This window comes from Panthera leo, chromosome B4, assembly GCF_018350215.1.
Source record: "Panthera leo isolate Ple1 chromosome B4, P.leo_Ple1_pat1.1, whole genome shotgun sequence".
Classification (NCBI taxonomy): Eukaryota; Metazoa; Chordata; class Mammalia; order Carnivora; family Felidae; genus Panthera; species Panthera leo.
In genome coordinates this window covers 38,855,936-38,869,017 of record NC_056685.1, presented here as the reverse complement: position 1 = coordinate 38,869,017, position 13,082 = coordinate 38,855,936, and the positions used below count along the sequence as shown (strand labels likewise).

Here is a 13,082-nt window from a genome sequence, read left to right as displayed (position 1 = left end):
CCCTCGGGGTTACTGGAAGGCATTTGGAAGGAGTGGTGTTGTCCTGTAACAGACAGGCACGGCGACACTGCAGGACAAACAGATGGGGGAGGGGTGGGAGGGAGGGACCTGGCTGTACAACGGGTCTTGCAGAAGAGAATTCCAAGGATGGTTAGGAGTGGCAACTGGGGTCCTTGGAAACTCCCAAGAGGCCTTACGGACTCCACTAGGCAGAAACCCAAGAACAAAGTTATCCCTGCTTGTCTCCAAGAATGGTGGTTATCAGTGGGGGAATGGAGACAAAGGGAATTTTCTAGGGTCCTTGTAAGATTAGAAATCCTGTTAAGTGGAGTTGGTGGAGAATAACTGGCAATGTCTTAATCTGGACTTTCCCAATGACCAATTGCAACTCAGGTCAGAATTAAACGGGAAAACAGCCTCTAGTCACTTTGAAAGAGACAGGGATCTATAGAGAGCATGAGTGTTTATAGCAACATCAAAATGGCCATGAAGCCATTGCCTTTTGCATTACCCTCAGAAGCTGGTCTGAGGAGCTGTGGTCCAGGAGCAGCTAGGAACAGAGCCTGGCAATTCATCAAAGTGTGGACTCTCTCACCCCCTTCCTAGGCTCTGCCGTACCCCACCCCCCCAAAGGGTAGCTATGGCCCAGTCCTCCTGGGAGAGTTATCAGTGGGGCGCCACGAAGAGTAGCAGAATGGAGTCAAGAAAACTACAGAGGTGGAGTTCTTCACATCCCCCCTAGAATAGAATCTGGAGATGGCACTCAGGGCCTCTGGTGCCTCTCAAGGCAGGGATGCTCACTCACAACAGGAGTGAACAGCTGGCAGAAGTCAGGGATAAGCCCAGTCGTGATAGCAGGGACCTACCCACCTTAGGAAAGAAAGGTGGGCTGAGGCATCTAGTGCGTAAGATGGCTACACGGGGGCCCCAAAAGGGAAAAAAAGATTACTTGTCTTGTGATAACACAGACACATGTAGATTTGTGTTTTATGCCACTACCAATTGTTGCCAACAGAGTTCTGACATGAGAAAAGATATGTTCTATTCCGAGGACTGCTGGTCTAGAAATAAGTCGAAGTGGCCAGAGAATTTAGGTCAAGGTGAGTTTATTGTCCAAATAGCATAACCTAATTGCATCCAAAACCATTTGCAAATCCATCTTTAAGCTAGTCAAAATAACAGGCCATTATTTTTAAAAATCACTTAACACTGAACAGACAGGACCTCTTAAAAGGCAGCTGACTATACCATGTCACCATCATAACCAAGAAAACACTTTTGCCACACTTCCTAAAAAACCTTTTGTTTATACTGATCATGCTACTTTAGCACTTGCTAGCATCCTGACCAAATAAGCACCCACACCTCTTATAGAGTACATTGTGAGAGAATAACATTGACTCGATATGGCATCACACTCATTTTAAAGCAAAAAAAAAAAAAAAAATTATAATAATAATAAAAGAAGTCCAAGACGAGAAACTGTAACTGAGAGAGAAAGAGATCTGAGGTACATGGTACAAGGGTAATGAACATAATGGAAAAAATCCAATGGCCCAGTGATTTGCTGGGGATTTAAGAGTTGGCCAACGGTAAGAACAAAACCCAATTAAAAGAAACAAAAACAAAACAAAACAAAACAAAACTTTTTTTTTAAAGGACAGGCACCTGTCAAAATACATTGGATGCTGTAATGTCTACAGTCAGTAAGGCACTTTTTTCCCCAAAGTAGGCTGCAGGCAGAGGAAGGCATGCTGCAGCTACAGTGTGCACGGATACAGTTGCTGATGGCTTCTTGAAACCTGAGCCAAGAATCGGGTCTGATAGTCCAGCCAAGTCTAAAAGCAGAGACACACAAATGTCTGGCTGAAAGGACTGTTCTGGGCTGTTTAGAATCCAGAACCGTGAAAAGCCACGTGGTATGAGAAAGTCATAAACCTCCTCCTGAATCTTCCTGCCCTATTTTGTACAAACGGACGACAGCACAAGTAGCTCTTAAAAACTGCTCCGAGCCCACACCACTAGAAGCCTGCGCTCACTCGTTCTATAGCTACAGTTTGTTGGCTTAAGGGGACTTTACCGTCTCAGCACTAATTTCCCTTTTAAAGCTATACTCAGGGTTGGACTGTCTCAAAGATAAACAAAGAGGAATCCTTTTGGCTTAGAAGCCAACTGGCTTACTCAGACTTCCTCCCCATTCCTCCCTCCCATTCCCACACTACCAATATTATCTTCTTGAACTAGAAAATCATTATTTACATGATATAAGGTGCAAGTCTATTTCTTCTCCCAGCCCTGCCCCCTATGGCCCATGGAGAGAAAATTCCCCCCACCTTCTTTGAGAAAGTCATCCAATCCTGCCTAATGCTCTTTAACCTCATCCTCAGAGCCCCTGGGGTAGTGTAGAAGGCCCCAAGGGTGCCAGACTGCAGGAAAGCGACAGTTCCCCATGAAGAGGAGCCCATCCTGCTGGCGAAGGGACGACAGCGTGAGGGTTGCTTTACCTGACCCGCCTCTTGTACAGAGCACATAGACCAAAGGGGATCTGGCTTTAAGACATGGTGAACTCTTCAGTGGGGTCCTGGGGCAGTTCCAGAATAAAGCCTCCCCTAAGACAAGCTCCTTGCTCTGAGGAGCCCTCCTCTCAACACGGGAAGACATTCTACTGAGGGACCTGTCCCCAGCTTCCACCCTGCAGGGCTTCTTGGCTGTTACAAACCTGCATGGAATTGAATTATGCTTAGCATATATTTTTGGCATACTAGGATTTCTCCCCCGCCCCCGGGATTTGGCCAAACTAGGGGAGGGAATAAAATTTGGCAGGCTAGGGGAACAACTTAGCCCCCACTGATGGAGAAAAACAGTAATAGCAATGACCAAAAAAAACCAAAAAACAAAAAAAAAACCCCAAAAAACAAAAAACCAAAAACTGAAACAGAGAGGAGGAAGAACAGATAGAAAGACAACAAAGTAGAAAAAGACCAATAGGTTTGGAACCCCATTTGTGGGAGGTGAGAAAGAGGAAAAAAAAAATCTGTGGGGGAGAGCTGAACTCCGTCACATAAAAACTCCTACCAAGGAAACCAAGATCTAAGGAGAGGGCATCAGCTACTTTAACAAATCTAGGCTTCCTTCTTTTAAGGAGGGAGCAGGCAGAAAAGCCAAACAAACTAGCACCTTCCCCATCAGCCACACCACACCTCCCATCACACCAGGCCCCGAGGGCAAAAAGGAGAAAAAGATCACCCCAGTGGCACCCAGGAAGTTACAGACTGCAGGGAGAGTCTGCAGGCCTGTTCCCTTCCTTATTCATCAGGTTCTCTCATTTGCTGCTTCTGTTTGAGCCAGGGACAGTCACTGTTAAGTGACTTCATACCTCGCTTTCTTTAGGCTCCAATACTCCCAAGGACTTTAGGGACCACGTATCCTTCCATCCCGTGTTACTCCTCACGGCCCCAAAGAGTATCCTGTGCAAAGTGAGCTCTTGACAAAACACTGGCTGCTCAGCTTTCCTCTCCAAAACTTCAGAATTCACAACTCACCGCCCTACCAGAAACTCCCTAGAATTTTAGGGTCATGCTAACTCACCAAATCCTGAACCCTTCCAAACATACTTCAAGAGAGACTGACTCCTCTGGAATGGCATCTCTGTAGAGACACAGCCTCTCCACCTCCCTTCCACTACCAATCCAATACTTATCTGACCTATTTTCCCAATCTTGCCAATTCAATGCAATTTAAAACCTGAAGTCCATGTAGTGCCACTCAGCAGAGGGGCTGGCTGTGCATAGTGCCAGCCTGCCGCAGTCTGAGACAGGTAGGGGAGAAGGAACCCCCACGATACCACATGCTGCAGATTCACATGCCCAGATTCAGATCTAGAAGAGCCTCTGAGATTATCCTACACTGGGGATGCCCATGTCAGGGAAGGGGAAAGCTAGAGGGGAAGCTTTCAAGATGAAAGGACCCTAAGCAGATGAAAGCCCTGCTTTACGAAAGGGCCACAAGATGAGGGTCTCCAAATAGCCTGCTGGAATTCTTTTCAATCTGTCTCCAGATACCTGGTACCTAAGTGCAAATTATGACTTCCTAGTTCACTGCATAAAGGTTTTGCTGAATGTCTGCCTTGGGGGGGAAGGGGGAAGGGAAATCCCTTGGTTCTATTGTATTTTTTCCATCATGATGAGGATACCGGAGTCAAAATGGAAGCCTGATGACCTTCATGACTGAAAAGGTCCCTGGGTGTGAGACCCAGGACCCAAAACCACCCTACCCTCCACTGAGAGGGGCTTGAAGCCTCCTCCCCGACTTCTTTCCCCACACTAATGGCTCCCAAGCAGAAACTATGCGGCTGTGAGGTATTATGAAAACAAAAATGTGAATCATTTTCTTTTGTAGCTATTGATTTTGTCCAGTAAACCTGAGGTAAAGAATGTTCTGTCTTTGAAGAATGTGATCAGAGAGAGAGAGAGGGAAAAAAAAAAAAACAAAAACAAAAAACCCAAATGGAAAAAAAAAAAAAACAAACCAACAACAACAAAAAAAACCAACCATGAATACGCTACCAGAAGAAAATAAACTATGGAAGGGCTTTTCCAGTACGAAGAACTCCTATCTCAACCATCTACTTCAGGACTTGGGATTTAAGCAGTAAAATAATATATTATAAAAATGTTTATAAAATAGCAGCACACTCTGTGAAACATTACAGCTAGGTACTGTTAATGTGAATAAGGATGAATGATCTTAGCTTCTTAGCAGCGCAAAAAAAAAAAATAATAATAAAAAACTGAACACAATAAAATGAAAAATAAGAGACCCTTAGATTTTTCTCCATCTTCAACCCTCATACTACGAAACAAGGCAGAATCTGTGTATAAAATAATTCTTCAAAGCAGCCCTGTTCTGATTTTTCTTTTTTACTCAAAAAGGCAAATATTTTAATAGCTTCATTACCTGTCAATTATAATTGTGCAAAAAAAAAAAAAAAAGTTGTTGCTCCAACCTCTTTGCTAACTGAATGCCTCCAAGAAGTGGAGAGGAAAAAAAAATTCAAGTACGCTGAATACAACTTTGCAATGAAATTAACAAAAAACGGAAAAGGGAACACAATGCCACACTCTGATATTCATATTCAGCTGTCTGTCTGCACCAGCAATAACTTTTCTTTCCATGTCCAAAGGAGAAGTATATAGGTGGGAATTCAGATCCTTCTGTGCCATCAAAATGTAACAGCTTTTTGTTTGTAGGCTTTATGGAGGAATGTTGTGACAGGGATGTTGGTGGAAAGGGGTGTCTCTTGAGTCCTGGTAGGGATACCAGAACTGTGTACCAAAGAATGTCAGATACCAGAAGTGAATAGTCACCTGACTGAGGGCTGGAGGGGGAGGGGCACAGGACAAGGGAGGAGTCTATCCAGCATGATTTGCATAAACCATCCCATCTATCCCTCAGGAACAATTTTTCAAAGTGCTTTTCGAATGGAATGGTTTATAACAATGCTAAACTGTGGACCAGACATGCCAATCAGCACCAAAAATCAGTTGTTTTTTTTTTTAATAAAGGATGCCAAGGTCACATTACCCTCTTCAATACATTAAGAGAAAAGATTCCATTCCAGATCCCACCCTCGGTCTCCATCTGCCTCCATTTCATAGGAGTTTTGGTTATGGCCCAAAGCGAAATTGCCCCTTTTGATAAAAACACGGTGGTGTCTGCCACGAACCATGTTTGGAAGAAGAAGCATGATGTCAAAAAGACACGTGAAACCCAGGACCCCATCACCTGCGTCCGACTGGCAAAATAAAACCTCCTCTTTTAGGTAGCAGCTACTGTAGACAGCAAGAGTTCGCAACTAGAGATTCAGCTATGCTCCTGACTTAGTGACAAACAGGTGGTCGAGAGCAAAGGTGCTTCCACGTCCAAAATGGTTCGACCGCGTTAACAGATTGTTTTGTCCTCCCTGCCTCCATCATGTCCCTTATTTCTAATTCCTTCTTGAGTTCATTGCTTCGCAATCTAATGACGCCATAAATGGCACACGCAGTTCCTTGAAATTATCCTAAAAGGGGTGTGTACGTGCTAGTTCATAACATGAAAAAAAAAAAAGCCTCCTCTAATTTGTTCCCATATTTGCAGGCGTACATTTTTCTCTAGCTACTCTGCAGGGTCTCCTGTAAGCATTTTACTATTACTTTTAACATAATCAAACAATAACTGTTCGCATATACAAGGGATTCCCTTCTGTTGTACTTCAAATAGGCACCAAATGCTTTTAGTTATTCCATTTATATAGGACCTTTTTCTCTCACTTCTAAAAGATCTTTCAATATGATCTAGGTGGGGGCAGAATTTTTTTTTTTTTTTTTTAAGTTTCATCCTAAAACATAAAGAACAAAACACAACCAGAGAGAAGGAGAGAGCAGATGTGAACGCGTCTCTCCCATTCGGCCCGACTGCATCCTCACAGGTCAATATCCCGCACGTCTGTAGGGGTGCTGGCCTGGTCCAGTTCATCCTCCGACTTGGACCCATCCCCCTGGTCCTGACGGAACTGCTGCAGGCTGTTGAGCAGCACCACCTCAATCTGCTCCTGGCAGGCTTTGAGGCAGTCCTAAAAGGAGAACGGGTCAGACCAGAGCTGTTAGCAAGATCAACAATGTGCAGAGCGTTTCTGAAGAAAATGTACACAATGTAAGCCTTGCATATTGCATGCTAGTTTCCCAGTGGTAAGAAACGTGAAGTAAAGGAGATGTGTGTCCCCGTGGTGCCCTGGGACCACACTGACTCATGGGGCGTCCCCAGCCGGCCGCGTCAGTACCACCTGGGAGGCTTGTGGCAAATGCAGAATCACAGCCCACTCCTGATCAACCTATAACACAATCCATGTTTTAGCAGAAGGCCAGGAGAGTCGAATGCACATGAGAACCTGGCTAAGGTGACGAGCCACTTATGGACACGCAGCACCTGGTAATCAAGGTGCCAACTGGATGCTTTCTGCTTGTGGACACTGGGAGGTGACGGAGAGAGGAAAGGCCAGCACCACAGACAGCTACAGAACTAGGCAAGGGTAGCACTGGAAGAATGGATACAAAGAGAATGGATTGAACTGTACTCACACAAACCAGGTCTAAGTTCTTAAAAAAAACATTTTTCTGCTTACTTACCACCCTCAATTCTCATAAAAATGCAACACAGAATGTTTACAAAACTCCGGACACTTGAACCGTCCAATTTGGAAATAAGTAAGAATTTGCAGCATTGTTTGATATTATAGTCTATATTTGGTAGGGAAAACTCAGAGTGGGTTTGCCCCAGGCAGATGCTTCTGTTAGCCGGGTGCCTTGGAAGGCCAAGGCGACTCCTGGCTGTCACTAGGGAGGGGCTGGTTGCTCCAGCAAGTGGGGTGGGTGTGAGCTAAAGAAATCATTCTTACCAGACATCTTCCCCCACTCCTTTGCAAGGCTGCTTTTCTGCACTCAAGCAGCATATACATATGGAAAATACGTTAACTGGATTCTGCTTGGGTCTTTCCACAGCTTAATCTATGCTTCCCTTCTGTTTGTTTCACTGAGCAAGTTTCACTGCCCAGAAGTTACTGTTTGCCAAGCACAAAAGCATTATCTTTATTTTCCGAAGATCTAAAATAGAGTTGGAACTAACTACTCAGGGACACGGTTTCCATACCCCCCAAATTTTCCATTCGTATCTTGTCCATCCCACATTTCAAACTACAGCTTTTTACGAAAATGAAGGTTAGGAACAACAGCTATCCCCCAAAATGTAAGAAAAATGAAAAGAGGGACGGTAATATTTGCGACCACACACCGCACTTGTAGGCAGCGGCTACGTTTCGTCCACTTGTAAAGTAAGGATCAAAAATGCTCACAGGGTAGGGGCGCCTGGGTGGCTCAGTTGGTTAGGCGACCGACTTCGGCTCAGGTCATGATCTCACAGTCTGTGAGTTCGAGCCCCGCGTCAGGCTCTGTGCTGACAGCTCAGAGCCTGGAGCCTGTTTCAGATTCTGTGTCTCCCCCTCTCTCTGCCCCTCCCCTGTTCACACTCTGTCTCTCTCTGTCTCAAAAATAAATAAACGTTAAAAAAAAAAATTAAAAAAAAAATGCTCACAGGGTAAAGGTCAACTGAGATCACATATATAGGTTGTTAAACTCAGTAAATGATGACAATTTATTATGGAATGAAGATCATTCCAGGCCTGGAGTCTGGAAGAATTCTTTAGATTTCTTTAAGATGTGGTACAGAGAAGCATGTGCTTCAGACTGGTAAAGGGAGCACCATGCGTCTGCCACAGGAGGTGGATTGTGCCACAAGACATACAGAACCTGGCTGCAGAGGTCTGCGTGCCACCCCAAACAAGCTGAGGACTCAGGGACTGGCAACCAAGCACCCAGCAACCTCTCTCAAACTTCTGTGGCATGGTCACATCCCCCACCCTGTCTGACCCTCTCTACCTTCCCTTTGTTCCTCCTCCAAGACTCAGCCTCCAGGGGCTGTGCTCCCAGGTCACCTACCACTTGCCCAACATGCTTGGGGGTGAAGGCCAAAGGCATAATGTTTCTTAATTTTTTTTAATGTTTATTTATTTTTGTGAGAGAGAAAGAGAGAGAGAGACAGAGACAGAGCGTGAGTGGAGGAAGGGCAGAGGGAGAGGGAGACACAGAATCCGAAGCAGGCTCCTGGCTCTGAGCTGTCAGCACAGAGCCCGATGCGGGGGCTCTAACACACGAACTGTGAGATCATGACCTGAGCAAGCCACCCAGGTGCCCCTAAAGGCATAATGTTTCTAAGGGCACTTATGTTTCAGTGAGGGTTTCTGAACACTGTAAAGCCACACAATCTAAAGAAAACTGATCATAAATAAAGTCAAAGCTAGTGTGGGGATAAACACAGCAAACAAGTGACCATCAGCAAACCATGGTCGACTGTCCCTTGGGAAGGTTCTGTGTCAGAGATGGAGAGCAGGGCCCACTCTGCCAGTCTTCCTTCCAAAGTTGGAATTAGGTTGCTCTGTTCTCCATTTGAGCACCATCTGAAGGAGCTGACTTGTTCTTAAAGGCCGTGTTGGCATAATACCATCTTCACACACCCCGTCTCACATCTCCGGCTCCTTCAGCCCCCTCCTCATTCAGAAATGCAGGGTGGCAGAATTTAAATGAATATTAATTTCCTCTTTCTTTTTCCTTGCAGAGAATAAGAAGTTGAATCTAGGGGCGCCTGGGTGGCGCAGTCGGTTAAGCGTCCGACTTCAGCCAGGTCACGATCTCGCGGTCTGTGAGTTCGAGCCCCGCGTCAGGCTCTGGGCTGATGGCTCGGAGCCTGGAGCCTGTTTCCGATTCTGTGTCTCCCTCTCTCTGCCCCTCCCCTGTTCATGCTCTGTCTCTCTCTGTCCCAAAAATAAATAAAAAACGTTGAAAAAAAAAATTAAAAAAAAAAAAAAAAAAAAAAAAAGAAGTTGAATCTAGCCAGTTCTTATGGGACGCCCCTCCACTACAGAGGTCCTTCAGGAGCTGTTGAAGGTTATTGTACAAAAGTTTCTTTTCTGGGTGGCTCAGTTGGCTGAATGTCCAACTTTTGATTTCGGCTCAGGTCATGATCCCAGGGCCATGGGATCAAGACCTACATCGGGCTCCACACTGAGCATGGAGCCTGCTTGGGGTTCTCTCTCCCCCTGACCCTCTCCTCCACTCATGCTCTTTCTCTCTCTCTAAATAAAAAAAAAATAAACAAGTTTTTTTCTAGGAGGCAGGGAGAATGAGTCAGAACCCCTCCACACCATAAGGATGGTAACCATATGTTTGCCTCCATGGAAGACAAATCCTATCCAAAGCATATGGCATAAAGAGCTTTTTTTTTTTTTTTTTTTAAATCTGAAGTATAATTAACATACCGTGTCATATTAGTTGCAGGTATAGTGTAAAACAGCTTTTGTTATCCTCACTTCTCAGCCTTTCGGCTAAGATCAAGTGAAGAGCTTTTGTTATCTAAGGAGGACGGCAGGATTCTCAACTGATTGAGAAAGGGGGAAGGGGCAGACAATAGCTCTGAGCCATTAAATTAAAAAAGAAATGCCTGTCAGGTGTCAGGAATGAGGCCTCTTTAAAAAGAGGGCTTCCCATGGCACAGCCATTTGCTGAAGATTTCCTGATGTCAAGTTTGTGTAGAAAACCTTGCCCACACCACCACCCCCTCTTCCCCTCCCCAGGAAACCTCATGCCCCCTGGCCAATCCTGTCCAGCATTCCTTCCTGTATTTGGGTGCCATGGGGAGGTAATCAGGATCAGCACACCTTCCACCCCCAAGATACGACCATCTCAGGATTCCATGATCATCACTGCATTGGCCACACCAAGCATCCCTGAGAAAGATCGTCCTCCAAATGAGACAGAGCTCAGGAAAGCTAAAGAACCTGATTTCAGGCCGTACAGAGTCTTCCCTTGTGGGTCACCAATGTTTCTACTGTTTCTGGTATTTAGTCTTCCCCTCCAGCGGCCTGAAACCGGAAAGAAAGTTCTGGAAAAATCCTACAGGGAAGGCTGGGACATTTGGCAGTCACTTCTACTGGACATCAGAGCCAAGGGCCTTCAAGATATGAAGTGTCACATTTATAGAAGTTCCAGCCAAAAGCACGTGTATAGGCTTTCCCGAATAAACTGAAGGAAGTTTTCGTATAAAACACTTCTTCAACCCTGTTTTAATTTTAATCTATACTGTTACTGATGATGGCCAGCTCTTGACCTTTGATACCTCTTACTTGAAGAGTTAAGTAATGACTACAGCAGTTATCCCAGAAATGAGGGACCCTGAACCCCATTCCCTGTTCTCTTCTAGATTCACCTGGGACAGAGCAGGAAGTTAAATGTCTCTGGGGCCACTCATGTCCCCGCTCCTGGAAAGCTTTCTGGGGCCTCTGCCTAACCCTGCTCCAGGTTCCCCTTCTTCACAACTTGGCTGTTACCAGCTTGACTGTTAACTGCAGATACTACCACCCTTATCTAGATGAAAAACTTCAGGGCAAGAGCCTCTCACAGGAACAGTGTCGAACAGTCTGTGATGGTGGGAACAGAGAAATCAGCACCCTCCTGCCCAGACACAGAACTCACTCTCTGTATTTTTAATGCCTGCCTTTAGCATATTGTTAGGAGCCCTTCTTGGGCCTGCAAAGAGCATGAGGACTTCCAGTGAGCTGATGAAGAGGAAAATGTGTGGTGGCACCACTACCTGCGGCCAGACATGCCTACTTCACACACTCCTGCCCAAGGAGCCCCTGCTCTCCCGAGCAGAAGGGCAGGACAGTGCATGGGCCTGGGGTGGGGGAAGTGGTGACCTGAAGGGAGGGGTACCCTGCCACAAATCCAGCGGGGCCTGGAAAGAAAAAGGAGGCAGAGCCGGAGAGGAGCAGAACTAAGGTCATTTCCAAAGGGCAGAACTGTGGGACAACACACACAGGCGATTACAGAATCGGGGAATTTGGGGGTCTGAAGGGCTTTTGGAGCTCAGACAGCCACATGCCCTCATTTTGCCGCTAGAGAACAGAACTAAAGCCTGCTTGTCCCCCAGTTACATCTAGTTAAAAGCTAAGCCTGGCTTTAAATGGGCAAGCCTCCAGCTTCAGAACTGCTTCCCCTGACACCCTGTGCTTCTTCCCAGCTCTAAGTAAAGACATATAGGGCAGAGAATCTCCAAGAGAGGGAGTCATAGCCCAAGTGGCTGAGGCGGAGGGGGGCACGAGTGGGGGGGAACCAACAGAGCTTCCAGTGAAAAGATGCTACGTGCATGCAAAGTGCAGCGGCTCCGGGACCTCTGCTTTCCGGCAGCCTCCGAAAGCACCAGTCATTGTGTTAAGATGCCCCAAATTAAGCTGATTAAAAGGAAAGCCATAATGCTCGTCTGTCAGCCCGGACAGGTGGCACTCCACAGTGCTGGAGGTCGGGCAAACCTCCAACTTCGATGATGATAGGCCCCCTCCCTTGGCCCTGCATGCCCCCCTCCCCCCCAGCCCCAGAGCCCTGACAGCAGTGTTTGTGATCTCCAGCTCGTTACACGGGCCTCCGACTTCCTCTGCTTGCTGGCTCGGGCTCCGCGCCCTGCACCCTCCTCGGCCTCCATGAATGGGCTGACGGAACTCCTACCATTAGCCCTCAGTGTAACTGCATCACTCCATTGTCACCACACACGCACTGCACTCAACAGGGGGACAAAGGGCTGAATGAACCCCAGACCCGCGGCCAACTCAGGCAGAGACAACTTAGGAAACTATCTCATTCTTCCTTTCTTCACAGGCTGTTTGGCTATTTCCTTGCATACCAAATGAGGCCCGCAGAAAAAATAAGGCAGGAGAGGGAAGCATCAGCCTCCACTTCTATCCCGTCCCCCTCCCCACCCCCAGCCTCCCTTCCAGCCACTCTTCACAGGGTTCCTGACCACAGGCCCTGTGGAGTCTGCAGAGCCCCAGTCCTACAGGAGTCTTTAGGAGAAGGTGCTGTGAAGGTGTCAGTGCCTCTCACTAAGCAGGACAAAGACACGATGCTGGGGACCCTGTGAAGAGCATGTAGCCAAAATCGAGACTTCTTCCACAGCAGAGCTGATGGGTTTTTAATAGCTCTCAGACAACCAAGATCCTAGCATGCCAGGATGACCCTAAGGAAGGGATGTTCTAGAATCTTCTCTGGGTGATATTTAAGAATGCGACAGAGTTTGGCTGTAACCCAGGCAGAAAAGGATGACCTTGACGATCAGGTGACTAGCGTCTAGATCTTCTTCTGTTAAAGATCTCTGGGTAGCTTCACAGCATCGTCATGGCCCGGGAGCCCAAGTTCTGCCCTTTTTATTAGGCGACTTGTAAAACCGTGTCACGTGAAGGTGATGTGATTTGCTCAGGACCCTGACATGTAATTAGTGCTAAGAAATCTCAGGCTTTCCAGAAGACCTGGGGGAGACCAAAGAATTAGAAACCCACTCGAAGCCCATCTGCCTGGCCTTTGTCTGCCGTTCCTTCCTTCCTGCTTCCCTCCCTCTCTTCAGCATCATTCCCAAGACTCTGCCAGGGGCTCTGGATAAAGAGC

The 13,082-nt window shown here is 46.6% G+C and overlaps 1 protein-coding gene across 1 annotated transcript in view; it reads right to left on the bottom strand.

Moving 5' to 3' along the window:
- Window positions 1-1,089: 1,089 nt before the first annotated feature.
- Window positions 1,090-13,082, bottom strand: part of CCND2 (cyclin D2) — a 30,797-nt gene continuing 18,804 nt past the window's right edge. The window contains exon 5 of the mRNA XM_042945556.1: window positions 1,090-6,613. Within this exon, the coding sequence (XP_042801490.1) occupies window positions 6,464-6,613 (150 nt within the window). The 3' untranslated portion in view covers window positions 1,090-6,463. The remainder of the gene's footprint in view (window positions 6,614-13,082) is intronic.